At 38.0% G+C, this 26,721-nt stretch overlaps 1 protein-coding gene across 4 annotated transcripts in view; it reads right to left on the bottom strand.

Moving 5' to 3' along the window:
- The window catches only part of pard3bb (par-3 family cell polarity regulator beta b), a 302,455-nt gene that overhangs the window by 72,847 nt on the left and 202,887 nt on the right, over positions 1-26,721 (bottom strand). For all 4 annotated transcript variants that reach the window (XM_036139581.1, XM_036139580.1, XM_036139582.1 and 1 more), the window contains one exon: positions 17,126-17,246. In XM_036139581.1, the coding sequence (XP_035995474.1) occupies positions 17,126-17,246 (121 nt within the window). The remainder of the gene's footprint in view (positions 1-17,125; positions 17,247-26,721) is intronic.

The raw sequence follows: 26,721 nt of genomic DNA, 5'->3' as shown, positions 1-26,721 counted from the left end.
GGCTAACTTTCCTGTGCACTGACATAAACCTGTGCAGAACAGTGGCATTGGATTATTTGTACATTAAACACTAAAAGATCCTCTCATGGAATGAGTAAAGTAGGTGGGTCCTTCTTTGACTTTTTTTTTGTGCATTTTGATGCTCCAATTTTTTTCACCCCTTTTTGCTTCTCTCTTTATTTCAACCTTATTGTGTTTAGCAGCTGCCCCGTCTGGAACATCTGTGCAAGCCCAGTTTCCTTTTCGTTCCATTTGATTCAGCACATTTGTACCGTTCCTATGATCTTCATGTCCTTATAAGGACAACATAAGAAACAGTCTTTGGCTTAACTGTGTGATCTCACAGAGGACTGTCTGACTGCAAAGTTTGCCCTTATGAACGCAGTAACTATATGCAGTGCCTTGCAGAAGCACTCATACCTCTTGAAACTTTTCCACATTTTGTCAAATTAGTGTTTAATTGGGATGATATATGATAGACCAACACAAAATTAAATGAAAATTATACTTTTTCAGAATTTCAACAAATACAATTTTAAATGTATGACATGTTTTTGTATTCAGATGACCATTCATTTAATATGTTGTGGATCTGCCACTGAATTTACAGATGTATGTCGTTGGGGATTCATCTTTATCTGCTTTCAACTTTGGTGACAGGTTTTTTTCTTTACCCTTTTTCTGCAAAATAGTTTATTCTCAGACCGATTGGTTGGGTAATGTCAGTAAACACTTGTCCTGCAACAGATTTTCAGCTTCATTTTGACTGGGACATTATAACATATGATTATGCTTTGATTTAAACCATTACTTTGCAGCTTTCACTGTTTATTTAGGTTTGTTGTCCAGTTAAGTCTGTCCTCTCGTCTTTTGCATATTCTTAACAAGTTCCAATCAGTTTTATCTTGTATCCAGCTCTATCCGTTTTCCTTAACTCTGGCCAAGTTTCTTTGTAAACCTAAATGTATCCCCACAGTAAGATATTTTAAGCACCCTGCTGGTGTATTATGGGTGGTGTTTGTTTTCCAACACCCAAAGCTTTCTGCAGTTTAGGTCTCTGTGTCCCTTTTATCCATTGCTTTGCTGTTACGTGTCTCCTGACAAGCTACAGAAAGGACTTCTAATGGTTTTCTTTATATAGTGGATTTTTTTTTCTTCCTACTCCTCCATAAAGGACAGATTTGTGGAGCGCATGACTAATAGGTGACTTTTACAGATTCTAACACCTGAGCTGTAGATCTCTGCAGCTCCTCTAAAGTTGGGACTTTCAGCTGCTTCCCTGAATGATACCCTCTTTGCTCAGCAGTGTCTTGGTAGGTTTGCAGCTGCGCCATACTAATTTCTATTTTTTAGATTAGGGATTGAACTGAGATGTTCAAAGTTTGGGATATTTTTCCATAAACTAATCTTGCTTTAAACTTCTCAACAACTTTATCTCCAACTGTTCTGGCCCGGGCGCGATTAGCAGATATAAACAGCGTAGTGCCATCTAGCCACAGTATTGCAGACCTTTCATAACGCCGGTTTGCTTAATCAATAAATCAAAATTAAATAATGCCAGACCAAGCCTGAATAAAACAATCTAAAAGCCACTTTAAGAGCCTCATATCAGAACATTTTCTCACGTCACCCAACTCTGTGGTCACATCTGAGCCTCGGCAGGTTTAGCGTCTGCTTCAGTGAACACCAACGTTCATACTCTATTCCCAGCGACATTACAGTCTTTTCCCTCTCATCATATATGTTTTTGTGTTTCACTAGATCTTGGATCTTTCTTCATTGTTTTGGTAGGAGATGCTAATAGTCGTTAGCCCGTTCCTTGTTTCAACCCCTCCTGCACATGTGCAGTACGTAGTTCCTTTAAAATTGCAAATAAACACGAAAAGCTTTATTTACTAACAAATTGAGCAAAAACAAAGCATAAAACACCAAAACAACAACTACTATGCCAGCAGGATTTGATAATTGTTTATAAAAACTTTGCATGCAACCAGTGTGAGCTACTAACGTATAAATAAATACAAAAGTAAAATAATGTGGCTATGCACCTTTAAAATCTAAATATGACATCAAACAAGATACCGTATTAAAGTGGTCCATTGTGATTGCAATATTGGACATACTGATCTTAAAATAACAACTGATTTGATACATTGTGTCTAGCTTTCATGATGCCGATATTTTCAAAACATTCTCCAATAACCCCATATGGTGTTCACAGAACAGGTTTTTTATTACAAGATTAAATTACGCAATGGGGGTTTTTATTCACTAATCAGGTGAGTTTGAAGACCATTGGTTGCACTGAATTTTATTTATGGGTATTAAAGTGAAAGGGGCTCCCATACAAATGTTTGTTACACTTATCAAAGTGTTATTTCTAAAGAATCTTGAAATTCTAATATTTTTTCTTCCACTTTACAATTTTGTATCATTATTTTTGGTCCATAACGTATAATGTCAATAATATACACCAACGTTTGTGTTTGTAATGTGAGAAAATGAGACAGAGGGGATTAAAATATTTGTAGAAGCGTGTGTGCTCAAATCTTTTTCTAATTTATCCTTGAGTGTTTGTCGTTTACTCATTTCCATTTCTGCTTAAAATAAAATAAGTCTGACAGATGTATTTTTTTCTTTATGCAGTTAGTCAGTTTTTGTATTCACACAAGCCAACACAGCACTGCAAGCCTTACTTTGCTGTTTCTGGAGAAATGCTGACTTGTCACATGTTAAAATTAAATTGATTCTCTTCCAGGAATCCAATTTGTACAATTGTGTAAGGTTTAATTCTTAATGTAATCTGTATATAAAAGGCCTTCGTAAAAAAAAAGAAAAACAGGCAAGTAATTTTATTGAGATTGCATATAGATAGTGAAAACTGTTCTCAACATTACCTTTGTGTGTGTTTTTTTTACAATATACAAACAATTGAGTAGGTTTAAGCAGTTAATACAGTGCATATGATAGCATAATCACTATCCATTTGAATTAGTTGGAACATATAATTGTGTTAAATGATTGCATGCACATTGCATAATGTGTGTACGAGTATATGGGGCTATCCATGCACAATAAGCAAAATAATTACACATTAGGGCCTTTTGAAACAATTCTTCTGCAAACCATCAATCGTGAAAATCTTTTCCGAGCTTTGGGTGAGCTGGCTGCCAACAGTGCAGTCTGGTGATTGGGTAAATGGTACAGTATTTTCCAGTGGATTTATAGTCACACAGATCTGGCATTAATAACACAGGAGAAATACAGCTTTGCTTGCTACAGCAGGGGAAAGCTGTAGAATATAATTCTGCTGTTCTCTTTTTAGTTGTTGTTTTTTTTTCCCCCTTTGCTCTTGTCCAAGCAGCACTGTTTACTTCCGTGTTCTCTGTTCTCCACAATGTCCGAGCACTTTGTAGCATAAAGCATGCATAAAATGATGGACACACACACAAAATGAGTCTTCTAAAGCAACCAGCAACAGCATTTCATTCCCAATGCCATACGTAATGGAAAAAACATCATGAACAAAAAGGATGTACCTCTAGCTGAAGAGAGAGAAAAGAGGAAACAACGAGAAATAATGCTGGGAGACCATGAACTAAACAAAATATGATGGAAAACTATTAGAAGGGAGGTAAAAGAGAAAAGCATGGAGAACAGGGGAGCTAAAAACTGTTTTTATGTACAGCATAATGTCTCATTTAACCCAACCGCACTCAGCTGCAAGGTTTACTGCCATTTTTTTTTTCTGCTAATACAGAGTTGGGGGTTTAATCCCCTGCCTGTCCACCAATAAAACACCCAAGGTAGCCTGGCCTTTTCTGCTTTATAATGACTGAAATCACATGAACTGCTTCGAGGTCATGAAAAAAAGGGTTTTTTGTGTGCACCTGTGTATGTGTATGTGAAAACAGCGATAGCAAAGGTTTTTTTTGTGCGCCCACCATGAGAACCACATCTTGCTGCAGGCTCGTTTCATTGGCATGGAGAAACTTTATGGTTTTAGAGGGTTGTGACATATTCATAAGGAATACATTTATTGCATTTTTCTAATAGAAGGGTTTTTATTCAAGCAGAACCTGTAACTAAAATTACCAGCTGTAAATGCGGCTCCATATGCTCTATGAACCACTGCCAGCAAGCTCAGAAGATTTCTGCACATTGAGCCGAAATGTTTTCTCTTTTTTCCCCCACTGGAGCACATTAGGTTTTATTTTTTATGCCATAATTGTATGTAAATGTGATGCTACATACATATTAAGAGATGCCTTTATATTCCTATATTTTTTGAGTGGGGGAGCTTTAAATCAAAATGTACAAGCAAACATATTAAAGAGCAACAGGTTGTTTCAGGAATGAGGATATTCACCAACGATCCTTCCTCAGATAAAAAACTAATCCAGACTTTTTGGTATAAACACGGTGGTACTTAAAGCAACCCGAGCACTTCCAATTATTTCCACACAAAAAGAGCACTCCATTTACTTGAAGATAACCAATTTAAAGACCATTTAAGACGAGGAGCACAAATATGCTACAACATGATTCCATACTCAGGGTCTCAGTCCACCTTTGAAACATGATTATAAATAAGGTTGCAAAACATCAGGTAAACATAAATGATTCATTAAGGTGATATCACCACCATTTTCTGTGAGCGTTAGCATTTCAGCCACTAGAAATTTACATATGGTATGCATCAATGGCAGTTATAGTCCATCAGACCGGCCAAACACGAAAGCAAAACATCATATGCTGTAAAATAGGCATTAAACATGACATTCAATCTAACATTGTAAACCAGCAACCCAGACATTGAAATTATTGATATTATGATGACTGCAATTTAATATATTGTGTAGCTCTAATAAAAACCCATCAGTATACTTATTTTAGCCTTTATTTAACCAGGGAAGGACTCGTTGAGAGCAAAGCTCTGCTGTGCTAGAACATCCTGGCCCCAACAGGCAGCATGAAAAAAAAAAAACAACTGTAACGGTCAAAACGTAACTATCAAGACATTATAACAATAAAGCAGGAATAAAACTTCAGATTCGTATTCAATACCAAACATGCAAAAACCAAAGACTATGACAATGAAATAAGGAAGGACAGAAGTAAAAATGGATGGATGTGTGGGTGGACAGATAAATGGATAAATGAAGAGACGGATGGACTTTTTCCCAACTTATACAAACTTATCCCAGACGTTTCCAGGCTGTTCAGGAATCCAGTCAGAAATCTTAAATAAAGTCAACTCTGCGACCACAGCTCTGCTCTTTAGAAAAACAGAAATGTATTCTCCAACCCTCAATGTGTTGAGCTGCTTCTGCTGGGTGGAAAAAAAACTGCGCTCATTGTTAGTCATGGCTTTTGGTTGTTTGATACTCGTGACTAATGTACCCACATACACACAGATCACGGCACTAAATTGTGTTATCATCCCAAGAAGGCGCTTTGTCTTCACTACACAAATACTCTGTGTCAATACCACAGCAGCGGCGCTGACTGATTTAAAGCTTCTCCCTGGCTAGCGGCTTTAACTATTGGAATCAAGATAAGCCATGTTTTCTGTTAAATGGGGATCAAATTGTTGTGGGCTTAATGAACACTTGTTGCTGGCTAAATTTTCTGGAACACAGTCCAACAAACCAGTAAAAATCCTGATGTTCTCTGAGTGGAGTAAATTAAGTTAGGTAGACGAAGGAGTTAGATGAAGTCAACAGTTACACGTGATGTAAATTTAAAGTGTTATGGGAACAGAGTGTAGGGGTTTTCCCTAATTCTATTGTGAATCACACAATGGTAGCTTTCTTTCTGGCTGCTACAAGGCTACAGACAACACTGGAGCCACTTCAGACGAATGAAACCTTGAACGCAAAAGACAAAGAAATAAACTATTCCATGCACATTCGTACGCAAACCCTCCAAAACCGAGAAGTCGTAAAAAAAAACAGGGAAGCAGACACACAAATACGTGCAAGTAAGGTTGCGTACACACAGGCGAGGACCGGACGTGGCTCTGACAGCACGGGGAATTCAGCCGAGGTCAACAGGATGTGATACAAGATCCTCCAACAGCTCCGCACCGGCACAGAGGAGACGTTATGGCACAGTTACGGTAAGTAAGAGAGAAAATGAAATAAAAAAAAGTCCTTAGATTAAAACTGAAAGGTAATGATGACCTCCTCATGTGAACAATTTACACAACTAAAACAAAAAAAACAGGGCCTCTGAGAGAGCACTTTGGTTGCTAGCCACAGAGCATTGAAGTAAGTGAGAAAGGCTGGCATATCAATGCTGAATGCATAATCAATCAGGTGTTTTATTAAGTCAAATCAGAGCAGCTATATGTAACGTATCAAGAAATTCAATCATAGAAAAAGAAGATAATTCTTCTTGTTTGTGAACATGCTGCTGTTTTGAGTTGGAGGTAAGATGCAAATGACTCAAAACATGTTAAATTGAAGTCATTTCAGCAACATCAATTAACCTTACTTATTTCCATTACGAGGAATGTGGGCACAAATGTCTTTGCTGGGCTTTTAAGGATTAAAAACAAAATTGGTAAATAACATTTACAAACGGGCATGCTTTTACCGCCTTTTAAAAGACTATTTAAAAAAGCAATAAGCAGTGGAGTTACAAGATATTGTAGAAATGAATGTAGAATAGAATGTAGAACATTTCCCACATATAATCAGATTTGGTGGATAAGTTTAATATGATTCCACTTTGCATGTTTCAAAGTTCAAAACATAATTTGTCACTCTTGTGACAAATTATGCCAATCTTAAACTAATTTTAAACTAAGATTTTTCTGAAGAAACTCATCTACTAGAAATTTAGGACAGTCGTCTGAATATTAACCATCGTCTGTGCAGCTCTGTGTTATACTGCGGTAACACTGTTGGTTGTCCTGCCACAAACATTAATGAACATAAAAACAATCTGTGTGGCTCTGAGGTGAAACGACTTTGTTAAACATCTAGTCCTGTCATGTTTTTCTATTAGATCAGTGGTTTTCAATTCCAGTCCTCGGGACCCGCTGTCCTACATGGTTGAGATGTGTCTCTGCTCCGGCACACCTGAAACAAACGATTGCATCACTTCCTCAGCAGCCATCAAGGGCCGCAGAGGCCTCTTCTTCACCAATTTATTTAAGACGGGCATGGCTTGAAATTCAGAGCAGGGTTTGCGAATACTGTACATTATATAACCAATTCCAGTAAATCTAGTTCATATAATGCGGGACGTTCCCGCATATAGTAACAGCGGCATATAACTGACCATTTTGGATCAAAGTCAAAAAATACTTCTCTCTCTAGCAATAGGAGCGCGCTGTCTGCTGTCGGATTATCTCTTTTGCTAGCCAACCTACAAGGATTCAACCCTATTAACCGTCAGGTAAATCAAACATGGACTGCTAAATCCACTGTTACCTCAGTTGAGGAGAAACCCGCTCGCAAAAAAACAGGAAAGAACTGGTGGCGGCGCTGAAGCCAGTGGTGTTGGGAATGATCGGGATCCTCCACCGGATCCACCGGTAACGTTACGAAGCAGCCCAAAGACAAGTTTCTGGCGGATTGGCTCAAAATATATCCACGGCTGGAACACAATAATGGTGAAATAAACTGGTTTATTTTTGAAATGTATGGTGCTGTGCCTTTTATTAATCCATGTTATAAAACGTCCACTTTGCACTGCCACTCAGACAGCATTACTCGTACAGCAGCACTGAAAAAATGTGATGGCTAAAACTATTGAAAATGCACAGTTTCAATGTGAGGAGGAAACGAAGGAGCTTCCAAATCCTTCCCACTTTATTGCAGGAAACAAATTGGCCAAAGCAAAGTTTTGCCATCTGGTTAAATTACTTTACTAGAGTATAAATCCCCCCCAACTGCAAAGCTTGTAAGGGGGGAATTCCCCCCTATTTTGAAAACTGAATTTCAGCCTTTGGATAGGTGTGTGGAGACAGGGAAACATTTAAAACATGCTGGACAGTGGGTCCCTAGGACTGGAATTGAAAACCACTGTATTAGATAATGCTGCATGTCAATTGCGATAAAGGACGTAAAATACACAGTGTGTTACTGCTTAGTTTAGTTTTTGCAGTGCAGTCACCATTTTGTTTTTGTCTATGATGACCATCTTGGGCTGAAAGGTTAATGCTCCAAACACAGTCTATGAGTTCCTCCATGAGTTCAATTGGGAGAATTAATGAGAAAACACAGGCAGGTCCGGGGCTGGTTAGTTAGTTCAAGCATCCGGTATGCCGAGGTGAGAGACTCTTCATCAGTGGAGATACAGAAATGTCTGCAAGGCTTTCACACAAATCCTGCATTAGCAGAAGAATTGTGGAGTTATAAAGACTGAAGCTGCAAATCTTGTCAAAACACAGGGTGACAGTTTGTGTCGAGTATGACACAGGCTAACCAAGCCATGTTTGACATTAACCTTTGTGGTATTGCCAAAAGGCAAAAAGGAGATAAAGGCATTGATAAAAAGCATTGACTTAATGAAAATATTTCTTTATCTTTTTAAGCAGATATACTCTGCTTAAAAAGCATCATGTTGGGGACACGAGAAGCAGATGTGATAAAACAATACAACATATATTTCAGGAGACACGTACTCTGAAAATGATCCTGATGTTATTTATAGATACACACGATGGCAGTGAGGAAAATGTCGCCTTTTAATCTTGTAGATCCGTTTACATTAATGGTAATTATAAAACAATGACCTGTTTTACTCATTAGCTTGTAAATTTAAACTGAACAACTGTGATTTAATGTTAAGGAAATATTAGATTATGATTTGATTCAAATTCATACACAGCAGCCATGACAGAAAGTTATGGAAACAGGATTTAATCTTAAACCTTTATAAAGACTTTGCCGTACACATTACATTTCAATAACCAACTTTATTGGGGGGAAGTAAATAAAAAATTACCTGAATTCAACAAAGCCAAACCTTTCCAAGACCTCCTCGTGTGCATATTTAAAAAAAAAAAAAAAGCTTGTCGGATGAAGTTATAAAAGCTCCTGTTTAACAAACATCCAAACTAAAATTTAGTTGCAGACCGCTGCTTCTTTGGGAACGGTATACTTTATCAGTATACTTTTTCACTGGAGAGTTTGTTGAGACGCCTACAACAAACACAGCATTAGAAAGGCAAATGCAAGTGAACTGCTTGGCCTAGCATCTGTGACGAAGAGGATAGAGCCATCAGAGTGAAACTGAATGAGCTCAGCTGCTGTGGAGTTTGACAGCCGGTTTTTATGAAGTGCAGAAAATATAGGATTTTGTCAAATTCAGCACAATTCCCAGCATCTGTCGGGCTTTGGGGAGGCATATTTTTATCAACTAGCAAGGGCTTGGAGGCAACGGCTAGGTGAGGCCAAATTGCCAGCCATGACACAGGCATTAGAAGGTTTCTGGGGAGGAATTTCTCAACCTCTCAACCCATTCATTGAAGGTCAGGTTCCACCTTGGCGTCATGGGATGGAAAATACATACGACTGAGGACTGACCTCTCCAGTGACTTGGGAAACGCGTTTGATCCATGAGATACCTACTGATAACATACACTCACCTCCCCTTTCAGTGACCATGTCAAGTTCCTTTATCATTCACAGGAAAGAGACGCTTCTGCATCAGGTCTGAGATACTCCCTTGATTTTTGACCGGTCTTTCGTTGTTTATCGTGTAATGGACAAAAAAAGGGATTGCGATAAGAATTAAAAATAATATTCCATAATTACTCAGTCTTGACGGTTGGAAACATGTTAAAACTGCCAGTATGATTGGCATCATTATTTTTGTTTGTTCTTGAGAACATAAAATGCTGCATTTTATTTTAAACGGTGATGAAATGCCTTTAATACTAAAGTTACTGAAGCAACTGCTCACACCCACAACTAAGGGAAATTTGGAAAGGCCAATAAAAAGTCATGTTTTTGAACTGTGGAAAGTAGCCGGAGAACCCGGAAAGAACCGACATGTGTACAGAGAGAACATGCAAACTTCATGTAAAAAGAACCCAAGCCAGGATTTCCACTCATGTCCTTCTACAATGCTACCAACCATGTCACTGTGTAGCACCTGACTAAGTTTTCACCATAAAAAAAATTATATTTCTAGTAAACTAAACACACACGTAGCGAAACCCCCTAGGGCTACGCTGAAATGTGCTGGCGATAAGCTTGCTGGTTGGAGTTGCTGACTTGTTAGTCTAATTTACCCCATTCAACCTCCCAGGTATGTTCCATGTTATTAATTTATGGATACAGCTGTGTAATTAAATAAGCTGCCTTACCAGAGGGTCAGTTTTTAATCTGGTATTCTGTGAAATAAACCTCTACATAAATGCAACTTATATATGTGTTTCCTGTTTATGACGCATTGTTTGACACATGCGACTTATATATTTATTATGTTTTTAATGTGTAGTACATGTTTTTGTTTCTGCACTTACGGTGGTGTAATGTGTAATATGTGTATTTGATGTTTATTGTATTTTATGATGGCAGTTTTTTTTTTGTTTTTTTTAGCACATGTAGTCCAAGACGAATTTCCTAATAAAGTATAATCTAATCTAAAATCTAATGTAATCTAATATTCTGGAGCAATTTATAGTATGAAAAAATACAATGCTATGTTTTTTATATATTTTGTTCACAATTTCTTAATCAGTTTTGCTCATATTCAGGTTTTAACATAAAATATGGACAAGTATGCTCATGAAAATCATGAAGAGAACATACTAAAGTAATTGAGTTGAAACACTGTCCAAACCAGACCCGGCGGCATGGGCGGGCATTGGGGGGCCGTGCCCGCCCTGTGAGCCAGCTGTGCCCGCCCTGGACTGGAAGCTGTCTTTTGTTTTTATATATATATACCTCGGAGTGGCCATTGTTCTATTAGTACTATCTTTGATGTGTCAATCATACAATTTAACCAATCAAATCAACGACTGAAGGCAACATGCTAGCCAATCACAGATGGAGTGGGGCGGGACACTGAGTTATAGCCTTCAGTCGCCGACGCGGTGTTCGGCTGTGGTCACCGTCGGTGTCGGTAGAGCGGAATGGAAATTTGGTCTGATTACCAAACAATTACAAGAAGTGACAACGAAGCAGACAAGAGCGAGCTGGAAGCAGCGTGATTAATTACTGTTTGAAATGTCAGCACTGAAGTCTAAAGTGGAGTAAACATTGACGCTAGGAGGGTTAGCTACGACAGCTAGCAGCACCAGGAGCAGATCTACTGCCAAACTGGAGAAACTTGGGTTACTTGCAGACAGAAGGGAACTCTGCTTTGTTCTGCTCCTTCCGCTCCATACCTGCTGTAATTACAGAACCTCTTTTAGTGTGAATTTTTACTTCAGTCAGTGTTCAGCCTGATCTCCTGCTAATAAGCGTGTAGCTTATGCTGGACTTTGAGTCAAGACACAGCACTACAGGTTACCCTATCTCACTGATAGTTTCCAGTAACCCAACATAAAACCTGCCCAACTTAAAAAAAAAAAAGCCCAAATCTCAAACTCTCACGTTTAAAGCACAGAACTATTAAACACATAAGAACTATTAAACATAAGAATATGCCATTAGCACACAACTGCACTGAAGCAAAGAAAAAAACTGTGCATACGGCCTCCGAACAAAATATGCAATCAGACAACCAAATAACACACACAATCTCTTTAACAATCATGATATATCAACCGGAAAAAAATTATTTATAAATAGCTTCCCAACATGAGTTGTAAATCTACCTTAATATAAACTTAATTTCTCTCAGTATAGGTCAATTAAACATTTCTCTTACACGCAGTCATGAAATATTTTTAAGTAGATAAGTAGAACTCAACCCCTCTTGGGTGTTTACACTGACCAAACACTTGATTAACCATTATTCTTTTCTTGTTTTATCATACCAATCAATATTATTCATTATTACTACTATTCAATGATTATGTCAGATCGACAGATTCGACTTATTTAAAAAAATAAATTGACCAGTATGAGTTGTAGGAGATGGCATTTTATTAAAATGTTTTGGTTTCCTGTCCGACGTTGACAACTATTTTGATATATTTTGTTAGTAATTCTTTCTAAAAGCCCAACAAATGCTGTGAAAAGCTTCCCAATTTTTTTACAACCTGCCCATTAACTATTTTTGTTCCAGCTAATTGGAACAAAAATTAGGCTTTTGTGTTCAAATGCTTAATTGCTGTGAAGCCTGCCTAATTTGACAAAACTGACTACACTATTGCTATATATATATATATATATATATATATATATATATATATATATATATATATATATATATATATATATATATATATATATATATATATATATAAGTAATAAAAAACTTTTAAAAGTGTGCCCCCCTAAAAAAATGGAATGCCCCCCCTGTGATTTGTTTCTGCAGCCGGGTCTGGTCCAAACGCTGATTTACCAATGTAGAAAAAATATCTAATAGTTTGGTTGGTAAACATAAATTATTATTTTTTTTTGGCTTAATATGCAGTCACCCTTCAGGTTTTGTTTCCTCCTGCTACTCCAGACAGATATTTCCACTATTACTCAAGTTTGATTACTCAACAAAATTGGTCTTAATTTCTACATGCTTGGCTACTTGATTCAAGTATTGGACTGTGGCTTTTTGTGATACTGGCTCACAATATATCAATATTACCCAGCAGAACAATGTTTACATGTCTGTTGTTGGCAAACGTATGCTAGGTGTGGCGGTAAACTGACACTTCTAAGACAAGGACTGCACTGAAAACAGAATCTTCACTTTTTTACAACAAAATACTTATTTATTTTATTAATAAAGTATTTATTTTTCATATGTTTTTTTATAACTTTACACTTATACCTCTGAATACTTATTTGTGAAATCAAGCTGACATGGTCCGGATTAAAAATAAAGTTGTACAATTACACTTATTCATCACCTTTCACAGTTTTTTTTAGGCTGTTATGTACTGTATTACTGTAAAAATGCTAATGAAAATAAACATACTTTGTTTTTAAATACATAAAAACAGCTGTTTTGACCTTCTATGACCAAAAAATATCCTATCGCTCTTAAAACAGCAATCGTACATATGTTGAAGCTTAGACCATCATAGCTCCTTTGGTTTTTCACAGAATTCAGTCACTTCACTGATTAAAACCATATAACTCCAATTTTACTCTCCAAAATACAGCTTCTGCCAGAGACTCACTTAAAGATGGTTTTCCTGAAACTATGAATAAGAAACTAATTAGTTCTTTTTTAAATTTAGAGTATGGAAGTCTGACATTGTAATATTTTTTGCATAGATGTAGAACGTTCCTATTGGCACTCAGAGCTTTAGGAAGGTGTTTAAATTAATACCATTTCAACTCTAAAAGGCTTATTAAACGCCCTTTTTGACAGAAACGGAAACCAAACATATGAGCATAAGCAATATAATACCATGGCATGCTGATGAAGAAGCCCAACGTATTCTTACTCCTTTTTCAAGGCGTGTATTTTTTTATTTAATTACTCAATAAAACGGGATTAGCACTTAAACGAATGCGCCAACGAACTGTTTAATTCTAAAGTACATTTCTAGTCTAAAAACTGTATGAAAGCTGTTCTAGATAATTAAATCCTTGACTAAAAGCTGTGTCACACCGCCCACAACAATTGGCTTGCACAAAGTCTCCTCTATGTAGGACTGTGTCTAAGAGTGTGTGTATGTGACAACAGCGCAGCGCCCTGTTGATTTAGTTCCCCTCTCCTTAGGGAGAAAGTCTGTTGTTGTCTTCCAAAATACACACATCCTCCCACAAGCACAGAATGCACTCACTTGGAAACAAAGTTGTGGTGAGGCTTTTGTTGCTTGATAATTGTTTTTAGGCAAACATAATTTTGCTAGCAGAGACAGCTAACCCATAACCATGAATCAATGAAATGGTAATGGAGCCACGGGGCGGAGGGGAAGCAAACACATTCAATATACCGTGGCAACGTTCTTCCTATGATGGCCTTCATCTCTGACTTTTTCGTGCAGTCTCTCTCTGCAAATAAATTTCCATCACTTTAACTCCTCATAAATATTCTCTAAATCTTTCTCCAAAAAAACAAAAAAAAAAAAAAACAGAAAGGTCCTAAGGAGACGCAAACAAACCAATAAACGTGAAATTGAATTAGCTTGCCACCAGCTCACTATCATAACCATTGTTTTCCTCACTCCCCTTCGCACAAAAAGCCAGTCAGGTAAATAATCACTTTTGCTTTAATTACTAAAATCAATCATCCTTAATGAGATGGGCTGATTAGGTGCAGTGGTAACTGCGACTCCTATGATCTCCTTTTTTCTTACCAAAAGGAAAACTTCAGACACTAAAGCAGGGTAATTTCTTTAAGTAATTTATATGTTACTTTCCCTTAACCTAAAGGGTAATATCTGGGACTTAGAGATTACTTTTACACACCCAATGAGGATCTTTTTGGGAACTGGACCATTTGTAACCTGTTACAATTCTGGCTACTTTCTACAGGGTTTGCCAGACCTTATGGGCTATGTTCATGGAGTTAGGCTCTATTTTAAGGTGATTTAATCTTGTTTCTCAGAACTTTACGAGTACTTTCTAAAACTATCAGGGCATCTCTCAAAAAGTATAGATTACTTTCAGGGACTGGGTTTAGCTACTTGACAGTTTTTCTTGAACTAGCAGGCTACTTTACATGATTTAAGCAGTGTAACCTGCTGTGTTAGGTTGATTTCTGAGCCTGGGTTGTATCATAAAGGCCGTTGTGCAATCTGGTACTTTCTGGAATTTAGAGGCAACTTTTGTTAACTTTACAAGAGACTTTTCTTGCACTTATAGTTTATGTTCAGTGATTGAGGTGTGTAGGAGCCAATATTTTTTTGTTATTAATTACATTTTTTGTGTATAATCTAGTTAAGGTTATTTATTTTACTTTATTGTTTGATATTTGTTTTGAGATTATGTGTTGGTTATTTCGTTTTCTTTGCTTCTGATTAGTTATGAGCAATTTGGGTGGATTAAGTTTATAAATAGGCTGTCAGTGGTAGGACCAGCATGCATCTGGGTGGGCGAATGGTTTTTTACCAGCGTAAGAGAAGCAGGGAGGAAAATGTTTGTCAATTTCTGTTTGCTTGCTTGCAAAAGAGAAATAAACCACAAACTAAACGACTTTACCTGGGAAATCGATTTATTTTTGCCTGCATAAATTACTCGTCCAAGGTGCATCAGTGGCCCTTGCGGATTTTTGGAGATGTCAAAGCTGGACCACAGCAAGGTGTTTTTTTAAGGGGACTAGTAATCTGGTACTTTTTAAATCTTTTAGTGCACTTTTGGAAACCTACAGTTCACTTTGAATAACTCATTAGGTGTTTTGCAGGCATTATATTAGATTTTTGTGGACTGGGTTACTTTATTGGCCCTCAGGTCACTTTTTGTGGCTGGATTGTATTATATGGCTTCTTGTCTAATCTGGTCATTTCTGAAACTTTTCTAAACTAATAGAGTACTTTAGCAGATCTTATAGGTCTAGGTTGAATTGTACCGTGGTACAGCTGCAACTAAAAGGGTACCTTTTGCAGAACCTACATGGTACTTTCAGAAACGTACGGGATATTTTCCTTTACATTACTGTGATAATCAATGCAAAATCCTTCCTAAGCTAATTTGGTGAAGGCAACAGTGTCAATCACAATATTTACCCTCGTTCTAATGTCTTTAAACAGCACTCTATGGACAGACTGCACCTCTTGAGTTACAAGCTCAAACTGTATCCGTATTCAGAGCAGCACTCATAAGTAATTTACATAATGTAAGATAACACACAGCAAGGCTCATAAGCAAGCAGAATCACCCCCCTTATTCTAGACAGGCCTCACCTGAGTAAAACTCAATGCAAATTGGGAGCTTAGAAGCAGAAACGATAAAACTAAGCTTCACATTTAAATAATTAAAATCTCCTTAATTACAAATGGTGCCTTTTAAGGCCGGGCAATCAATCAAACTAAATGATTTATCAACATTAGGACTTTGTAATGGGCACAGTTGTGTTCATGTAACACAACGCAATGGATGAATGAATTTTCGTCTTATTCAGATGCTCTTGAGCTGCCTTAATATGCCGGTAACCCTTTGCTTTTTGTCAAATATGCACACTCCCTCTTTAATACGGCTGGTATGCAATCACTGACTGTTATTACATGGAGTTTTTCTTCTCTAAACCAGTTATTAATGATGTTTGACAGCATGTGGAAACAAAAAGGAAGGATCAGACTTGGAAAAACTCTTTTTACTGCTGCCAGCGGTACTCTAGTTAACATATCTGTTGGTTACAGAGAGTTAGCTGTAGCCCCATGGGGAGGAGCTAAATTTGATTGGTCAGAAGGGAATAATTTTCTTCTTAACTTTTTCAAACCTTATATCTTAATTAGATCTCTGCCTCTCTACAACACGCATTTCACTCAAACAATAAATGTGAAATTGTGTGGATTTTACGATAAAAGCGCTTCATTAGCTCCATAATGGCACCTGGCGTGAGTGCGGGAGGCAACTATTAATGCATCATCTCTTTATCAGAGGCAAGTTTTTCTTTTTTCTTTTTTTTTCCAGGAGTGACTCAGGTAGTCTCACCTCTGCTGTGGATCTGTGTGGATGTGATTATGAGTCTGTGATTTGAAAAACAGCACCTCGGGGATGACAAGTGACTCAAACCTCTACTTATCTTCTCTGTGTGTCGTTCTCAGAGAAAAGCGGATCATATCAGTGTGATCGGCCCAATACCCACAGGAGCCGCTCGCATCAAAGAGCACCTTACGACTGACAGCTAAAAGGCCTTGGCAGATGCGGTAAAAGCGGTGATCACTCTGATGGCTGAAGTGAAGTTAGTACGCTGCATGCACATATGCAAGTCAAAGACACTAGGCTGGAGCTGAAAATAAGCGTCCCAAAGAAGATCTTTTTTTTTTACGAATGCTATTTACAAGCCGTATTTTTCCTAATCTCTAAGCTACTTCTGCTGTATATCATTTTTTTTTCTTCCCGGCTTTGTTAGGTTGCGCTACGTTTGTGCTACATACCCTGTGAGGCTCGCTGTCGTGCGCTCTGCGTCTTTGGTCCAGTTCTTCATACGGCGGCACCATTCCTTCTCGCCTCGCTTGCTGATACTCCCTTCTTAGCTGCTGGATCCGATCCATGTTGCTGCAAACATGACCAAATGCATAAGTGCAAACATTAGTAAGAGCAGGTAGACATGGATGCACACAACAGAGAGAGACAAAAAAAAACATACCACTGTATTTTTTCAGACTATAAATTGCTCCGGAATATTAGATTAGATTAAATTTTTGATTAGATTATACTTTATTGTAACCTGACTCTAGCCAGATGTATTTCGTTCCGCCTAGCTCCACTCACATCCATCTGGGACCTCTCCATAGGAATTGCCTTTTTCGAAGGCTGGGCCTTATCAAAAATCCTTGCATATGATTGGATAAGCCACTTGTCTGTCATCTTTATCGACGTGCTATTTCAACCACTCACACCGAAGCTAACCCGTGACGCTGTGAGAGCGACGCAGAAAAAAACAAAACTTTTTTTTTTTTTTTTTTTATGTGTTTGCGGCTCTAGTGGCACGCGTTTAATTGACAGTGAGCTGACAGGAAGAGGGGGGAAGACAGGCGGCAAAGCGCCGCGGGTCGGAGTCGATCCCGGGCCGATCTCGTTGAGGACTAAAGGCCTCCTAACATGGTTCACGCTAACCGCTACGCGAAAACAAAACTTGCCAAATCCGGTTGGGAGAAGGGCGAAAACATTGTTTCCACCAACAAAAGCCTTCAGAGGCGTTCTCTGATGTTCTTTTAATGAAACAATATTAGGTAGATTGGACAACACAGAAGAAATAGCAGCATCAATGTTAATGCTTGCTTCCTCTATGCGAGCCGCCATTGTTGTCTGAATCAAAACAGTCTCACGTCACGGTCGCTTCTCCACTACGTCACATCTATGAAACTCCGGCCCTGCGTCCTGATTGGCTGGACAATAAAATTGGTTGGATAAATCACTCTCTATGGAAGAGGTCCCAGATGTATGTGAGTGAAGCTAGGCGGAGGGATATCAATCTGGCTAGAGTCAGGTTAACTTTATTGTCCCCATAGGGAAAAATTTGTCTTGGAATACATATGCTAAAAACATAAAATAAAAAACTGCCATCATAAAATACAATAAACATGAAATACACATATTACGCATTACACCACCGTTAAGTGCAGAAACTGCACATCTCATAAGCCGCTGAGTAATGGGAGGTGACAATATTTAGACCACATCATAGTGAGACTAAATAAGGCAAGCAGAAAGCAGCGCAGCTATTAATGGTCTTCTATGGAGCGCTAACAGTGTGGATGTACTGAGAGCCAGGAAAGTGACATAAAAGACGGATAAAATGCGACATGACCGTTCAGACTGCAGACGCTTTGAAAATATCCGACATGTATCTGAATTGGTACCACATATGGAAGTGGTACCAATCAGATTTTTAATTTGGGGGGGAAGGGGTGTCAGAATTGGGCCGTTCACACTGCCATGAAAAAAACAGACATAGGTCGCATATGGGCAGAAAAATCGGATTTGGTTCAAACAATTTTACTTACTTTTAGTTCCCTTTTTTGCAGTGTGGAGCGATATTACACACTTCGGAAGAACATTTAATGCGCCTTATATTCTGGTGTGCCATATGGTCTGAAAAATACGGTAAGCTGAATAACAGGTGTAGATAAGAAGTATTTAGTTTAACTGTATGTTGTGCAGAAGCTTTTTCTTTATGGTTTCTGACTTGGAGCATAACAGGCATCAGGAAGCTGTAACTGTAAAAGTAGGATTCTTTATATATTTGTAAGTACCAAAATAAACTCATTCTTTGAAAGTGTGATGGCAAAAGGTCGCAGGGTTTTCAGGTTTTGACCAAAGTTTCACTCATACCTCCCAGGGTTAACACATAATGCATTGTGGGAAATATCATCAAACAGTCATCCTCTCAATGATGAGGCCAAGCAAGCCAGCTGTTTATTCAAATGGTAATACTCGCAACTTCAAAACTTTGACTGCAGAAATGTAGACACCGATCCCTTGATCACTCTCCCTCCCTGCATCTATTTCTGTTTCCTTTTTTCCACCTTCTTCTCTTGCAACAGGAAAGAAAACAAAACCATCAATCATTCCATGAATATTCTCTCTGTCAACACAGGAAATATACAGCATATCAACACTGAACTCTGGGCACCCTTGTGAGTCATGCACATGCACACATATCCACTCACCCACACATAATGGAAATGCAGAAAGTCATATCGTACACATACAGTATGAGGCCATATGCAACATTAGAGATGCAGTTTGCAATTTCATGAACCGAGTTGGAGCAAGAGGGGAAAAATGTGCTGGAGGAACATCAGGTGATTTATGAAAAGTATGAAATATAGCAGCGTACACATACACAAAAAAAAAAACACTACGAATGGCTCCAGGACATTCTGTGAGCACAACAAGGCCTTCTGAGGGATCATGAATGGATATTGCTCTGTGCTGCGTTTGTGGATATTTGTTTTTGCTAAACTCTCAGTCAAAAACAGTCTTTAAAAGACCGCATAATGAAAACATTAAGACTGAGGAATGAACCGTGATCTGATCAGCGTACGACATATTTTATCAGGACACTTGATTATACGTTAAATCAGAAACGCTGCATTTTGCTGCTGGGTTTTTAAACATTCGCAAGAGATGAAAGAAAGAAGTGGCACTCAGACAGCACTCTGTATAAAAAAGATGCTGCATTACAGTGACACATAATCTAGTTTTTTTTTTTTTTAGATATACGTGCATGTGTGTGTGTGTGTGTGTGTGTGTGCTGGCACTTTCAGCCTAAAAGCAAAAGAGTGCTGTGTCAGCAGTAACACAAAACATCCCTCTGAAAGAATACATTTAGAGAGAGACATCAGACGCCAACTGCACCTGATGACAGAGCAAAACAACATTTGGGGTCCTGATCCGATCATTCAATAAAAGGTTCCAGCTAGCTGTTTACTATAAACCTTTAATTTAAATTAATAATTGAAAGGATGAATTACATCCACAACACTGACAAATCAGTAAAAAAAACAAGAATAATTGATGGAAAAGCTGATATTTTTATCAAACTGACCTGATAATAATAATTAAAAAAAACATGCATTGGTGACAAAAACTCATAATAACAGACTTTTCTTTGTCATTTCTTTATATTCAACAACAATTCAATAAAATGAACTGAATTAATAAAAAGTCGACTAAAAAAAGAGTAATTCACACAGATCCAGACACACATTGGTTCCAAAATCAACAGATTAAGCCACAGCTACAAAAGCATGTACGTATGTTATAATAGATTAACAATTTTACAAAGCTTTACTTTTATGCTCATTTCACTAAATGCAGATTTAATTTTAAACAATTCACAAATAAGAAAAGCAAAAGCATCCTTGAACAACCTACCTATAGAAATGCCATTGTCAATGCAGCAGCAAGCACAGCTGCCCATTGTTGTAGTTATTTCTCAGTGTTTTTCTTTTTTTAAGCAGAAGACTTTAAGCAGGGAGCATAGCTAAACTTATTTTGAGTAAAGGTTAATTTTTTAAACTGTATTTAAATTAATCCAGACCAACATGAGAAGGCGGATGAAACATTTTGATTTGGCAATAATCTATGTGCTTCCTGGGATTTGCATTTGCCTTTAAAAGTTAGGAGCGGGGAAAGCACCAGTGACAGTGGCACAATCATAAATGTGACATTGACACAGGTTATAATATGATTTACTTGGGTTTGGGTAAAATCAGCAGAAATAAGTAGCAAGACTTATGAGGCACAGATTAAATATATTCAATAAGACAGGATAAAAGTAGCCTTGGGACATAAATATGAGAATAGTTCAACAACTCAATTCTTTCAACATGTCAGAGATGTGAAATATCGCTGCCTCCTGGTGTGGCACAATATGGGCCCTCTTCTCTTTAAAAAATATACCACAGTAATCTGCTCCGAGGCTTGTTATATGCGTTCTATGCAGATGATATGAAACTCTCTGGCAATTCAGAAAGTATACAAGAAATGATTGTTCCTGATGGTGAGCTGTCCTTGTATGTGGCAGATATCTGGGTTCAGGGCTTAAGGTTGTCACTGTACATCATCAAAGGAAATCAGACTGTATCTTCTTACTTGATGTCCATTTTTAGATAGAATATGGTTTTTGCCATGATTTATGAAATGTTTTTCTAGCAGATCCACAAGGATCCATATTGCAATCAAACACTTCTGGTGTAAGAATACAATTTTTCTAAAACAGTCATCAACTATCTCTTGTCAGAGTAAAAATCAAGTCATCAATGTTTTCCCAAAAATAAACTTTCAAAATTTAAAACCAAGGTTTCTTGTCACAGCAGGGGTGTTCCTGACTGCTGCAGTCTTTTCAACAATACAACCTCAAACATTAGTTTTATGGTGGTAAATTTAGTCAACTAAAGCTGTCAGAGAACATGCAGCATTTCCTACTTGCAGCAAAGTCTTGAAAACATTTCTTTAGTGAACACCTCCTCTCTTAACACCTCTAAAGCCATAACAGGCCATGTTTGCACTTGCACCTGTCCCATCTGGGATTTAGCATTTGGTCTACATGGCAGGGTTCCTTTTACTAATCTTTAGTGGTGTTCACCGCTTGTGAATAGCTGTGGCTAAAAGCATGTGAAATAACTTGATGCATATGTAAATATACAATGTTCCTGGGTAGAAGGCGTAATACATGATTCATTTGGTATGCAGGGGATTGCGAACTGAAAATCAAGTACTCTTGGAAAAAAAGACAGAACAGCCTCATAATATCCTTTAATATGAGAGCTGAAAAGAGGCTAAACATGTTTAAATATCCTGATGAACAGACATTGCATCTACAAAACCAAGCTTAACTACTAGCCCTAACCTCAGGGACATGGTACACATGCATTTCTGCTTTGATACTAGTGTGCTTAAGAAAAGAGGGAGATACAATCATTTTCCATCCTAAACGCAATACAAGAAAATTAAGACCTTCAGAGTTTTGAATTCATTTTTAAAGTTTAAAGCTATAAGCTGTCAGATTCATAATGTGTAGCATTTTAGGTCTAGCTCTGCATATTATCAATCTGGACCTGATCCCATCGAGTTCATTTGGGGAAAGGAGGGACATTCAACACCTAACGCCCGCCTACCGCAGATTGGTTTTAGCCAATCACGGCGTCACGCATGGTAAAAATGCACAAAGCTCTTCTTGCTGTTCTTCTATCCAAGAGGAAATTGTGGATTATGATAAAACGGATGCGATAGCTGGAGCCACGTGTGCGTTCTCCTGTGCCGCCATACTTTTTTTTTTCGTTCAGCTGTGGGCTCGGCACAGCTGTATGTCCCGCCTTAATCCATAATACTGCAACATGATTGGCTGACTCAAGCTGGGTCGCTGATGCAGGAGTGAGAGAAGATGGATTCTCGTGTGTTTGTGCAAATACCGAATGGTAGAATGGCTGGATGGACAGACGGATGGATGAATGGACGGATGAACAGTGAATGGAAGGATGCATATAACAGATATAGATAATATCCACATTAGGGCTGGGTGATAAAGAAAAAAAGCCTATCGATAAAATAGAAATCATATTGATCCATATCGATGATAATCAAAAAATTCAAAACATATTTTTTAGTGCAGTCCCGGCCATTTCATGCCGTTGCTTGAAATGGCCGGGACTGAAATCCAGTAGCACTGCACCACTACAGCACATTTTTATTGTATCTGTATGTTTTGTATGTCTTACGTATTGTTTTATGGCTCTATTCTAAAGCACTTTAAGTACCGTTCGGCTATTGTAAAGGGCTATACAAATAAACTTGATTGATTGATTGATTGATTAATAGCCTATTTTTAAATAAGTAGCACTGAGTTCCTTCACAACTATTCATTCAACCAACATTTTACCAAAACTACGTCTTAAAAAAGGAAAAAAAAAATAACTCTTTGAAGCTTGGTGACGGAGCTTTCCTGGGTCTGCGTATGTGATTGGTTGGGAGGATGTAGTGACTGTAGTATTAACCTACATGATAGGCTGGAATGCAAAAGAAAGAAAAAGTGTTATTTTATTTAACTTTTTATTGAACCTTTTTTTTTCTACTGAACCACACTTCTATTGATATATATTGTTATTGAATTATTGTCCAGCACTAATCTACCTCATTCTGTATCCAGACCGGAAAATAATTAAACTGAATTCCAGACTTAATTTCAATAAACTCTCACACATACACATAGATTTACAAACATGCACACACATAAACATGGGGGTTTAGGACACAACATAAATGGAGGAGCGCATTATCAGGAAGACATAAAAGTGATAAACGCAGACAATATAGAGGACCCACACATTTGTGGATCACAACACTTCCAGGATCACAGACTGAAAACATAATAAAGGTTATTGATTGGCTTCGGCTAAACTAGGGATGCAAAAATAAAGCTGATTGGGAGTAAAGTTTTTATTACCTTTTCCTTTACAAGATTACATCACTGTCTAACTTTGGCTTAATTCTTTTTCTCCAAAATATAGCAGATATTTCTCACAAGGAAAAACTTTCTTTTTCTTAAAGTCCCCCGCACACACCCAGGGAAGCGCAGCAAATCAATCTCTTGTTCCCGCTCTGTCACACCAATAATAATTCCATAAATGTTTAAAACTCAGAATGGGAAACTCGCCATAGCTGGTAATAACCCTGCCATTAATAATTAAGACCTCTGTTCCATTAATAACAGGATGACAGACGCCCAAAGAAATATCAGTATCCACTGTAAAGTAAAGAAATATATCCTTGTCATTATAATCCATAAATATTTACCACGCTGGTCGGATCATTTTTTTTCATCTGGACTTACAGCACCAAAAAAATGTCCTCTCGGATATTTTAAATAACTATTTGGATCTGAGTCGTGATCACAGGACATGTATATTTAACATTCATTTTTAATGTTATAATGTAAAACCTGTCAAGTTCTGCACTAAGCCTATCCATACAGGAAACAAATATAGTCTACTTAGGCTTAAATACCCTTAGATATGCTTTATTTATTTTATTAGTGTTGCCCATCCAGTGTAAATACATTTAAAATGTATTTACAGCTCTGCTTATCTAAAGATGACTTAATTAAAATGCGCTGAATATATTGGCATCAACAGTGTGGTATACGGAGAAACAAAAACTATGATGGTTTATGGGTATGTCTTCATTTCTAAAGGTGGGGTGAGGAGAAAAAGACATACAAAGGGGAAAGACGAGCAAGGTAAATCTCTTTAGCTTTCTATAACAGATGACTTTGAGCTGGAAGGTTTAATAAATCTGACAGAAACTGGCCGAAGGGTGATGCGGAGGGGTGCATCTGCCACACATGCGGCTACAGTAATGGCTCACGCAGGGCTTGGGTGCACAACAAACAGGGGAGGGGGTAAAAAAAAACAAAAAAAACAGGTGATTTATCATCTCATCCTAGAGGTGACACATGGGAAATATGTCACTCAGATTGTTGGCTCGGTCTGATTTACACACCAGCCTGAAAGTGAGATTACGGCGTGCATCAAAACGAGGATCTACACCAAACAATACAAAAGGCCAGAGACTTTTAACACTTTTTAAACAAGGCGCAGGGTGGCACAAGTCAGTATGAAGCCCTCACTCATAGCGGATGAAGCCAATCCTGACGTTGTAGTGGTCTCAGAGGGGAATTCACAAAGTAGTGCTGTTTGCTGTATTTTTTATTTATTTTTTTTTGCACATTTTGCAAGCTGTTTGGTTTCCTGCCCTCGATTTACAACCTGGACTGCAGTAATATATGCAAACCCATGCATCAAGTCCAGCAGATGCAAACCATTTATAAACAGCACTGGATCAGAGCGATGGAGGGGGAAAAAAAAACATTCATATAAATTCAAGTTCTTCTTGAATTTACCCCTAAATTTGCACCCTAGTGTTCCCCACACTCTGAACTCTCTAACATTGTTATTTGTCTCATGTTCCTACCAATGACCATTCGACAGCAGCCATGCACAAAAAAACAAAAAAGTGACTAGTGAGTAAAAGTATTAATCATTGTCACCAATATAATCACAAAATGATGTAATAACTCTTGATTGTATGAGTGCTAGAAGATCACACTAGCACGACTGTGCCTCCACAATGTGGTTTTAACCTTGGAATAAGAGCAGTGCATCCAGCTCTGGATCAAACTCTTAATGGTAAGTGGTAACCTGGCCAGTCAGATTGATAATGTGCAGCATTCTCAGTTCTGCACATTATCAATTTTCCTTCCCACTGTCGCTTCATGCTTGCTCAGTATGAGGGATTGTAGCAAAGCCATGGACAATGCAGACGACTCTCCCTGTGGCTCTACGGTTCTCCAGGAGTGAATGCTGCTTGTTGGGACTTTGATGCAATCACCTGGTTCCCTTATATAGGACATTTTTGACCAATCTGTATAATATGATTGAATTTCACTTTGTAAAGTACCTTGAGATGACATGTTTAATGAATTGGCGCTATATAAATAAAATTGAATTGAATTGAATCAATCTGGGTCTGCTCCTATCGAATGAGTTTGGGGAAAGGAGGGACATTCAGCAGAACTCTCCGAGCTGATTGGGCGAAGCGACACCTGGTGCCCGCCCACCAAAGGTTGCCTCTTAGCCAATCAGGTTATCATGCATGGCTAAAAGAAAGCACAAAGCATTTCTTGCTGTTCTTCTCTCAAAGCGGAAATCGTGGATTCTGAAATAAAAAACAGCAGCAGCTACGCATGTGTATTATTTAGGGTAAGGTCACCCCTAGAGAGAATGAACTGTAGCTTCTGAACACGAGATATAAAAATACATTTAAAATGAGAAACACGTGCAGAGCGGCTGACCTTCAGAAAAACAGAATGTTCTTCTGTTTGCCCAACGTCACGATAGCCATTTGAAAAGAAAACATCAATACCGTTTGAAATCATAAACTGAAATTGATTTGACAGCTTGGGAGTTGTTACATATATACAGAAGGTAACAATTTGCATCAATCAATTGAAAAGGCAAAAGACAATCCTACAGAGGACTGAGTCAACCTTTTAAAAGCAAGGGCAAAATGTGACGGATCTTTATTTAAATAAAGGCACGGATCCTACGTCTCTATTTACTATTTTGGACAATGTTACAAACTGGACATAAGAAGGACTTCAATATGTTAGGTTTAAAAAAATAAATGCTAAGAACAGAGCTGGTGTGTTTCTATGCTGGCACGATCAATGGGAGCAGCAGATATAAATAGCTTCATGCTAACTGATGTTGACAAGCTTTTTCTTTCTACACGTTAACAAACATGCGGTCATCTGTGCGTTCTCCCTGGTGTGTCGTTGTGGAGCAGAGGATCATTATCAGCCCTGTCTAACAAAGATCAACTCGACCACAGTAACAGACACAGGTCAATGCGTCAGCTCTGCAGCTCGCTGGATCCTCTTTCTGCATCTTTCACTCGTCTCCTTGGTCTCATACTCGCAAACTGCACCGGTTGCTGGAAACAAAACAAAAGATCTAAACTAATT

Source organism: Fundulus heteroclitus, chromosome 7 (assembly GCF_011125445.2).
Source record: "Fundulus heteroclitus isolate FHET01 chromosome 7, MU-UCD_Fhet_4.1, whole genome shotgun sequence".
Lineage (NCBI taxonomy): Eukaryota > Metazoa > Chordata > Actinopteri > Cyprinodontiformes > Fundulidae > Fundulus > Fundulus heteroclitus.
Note: the sequence above shows the minus strand (reverse complement) of the source record. Positions and strands in the feature narration are given on the sequence as shown.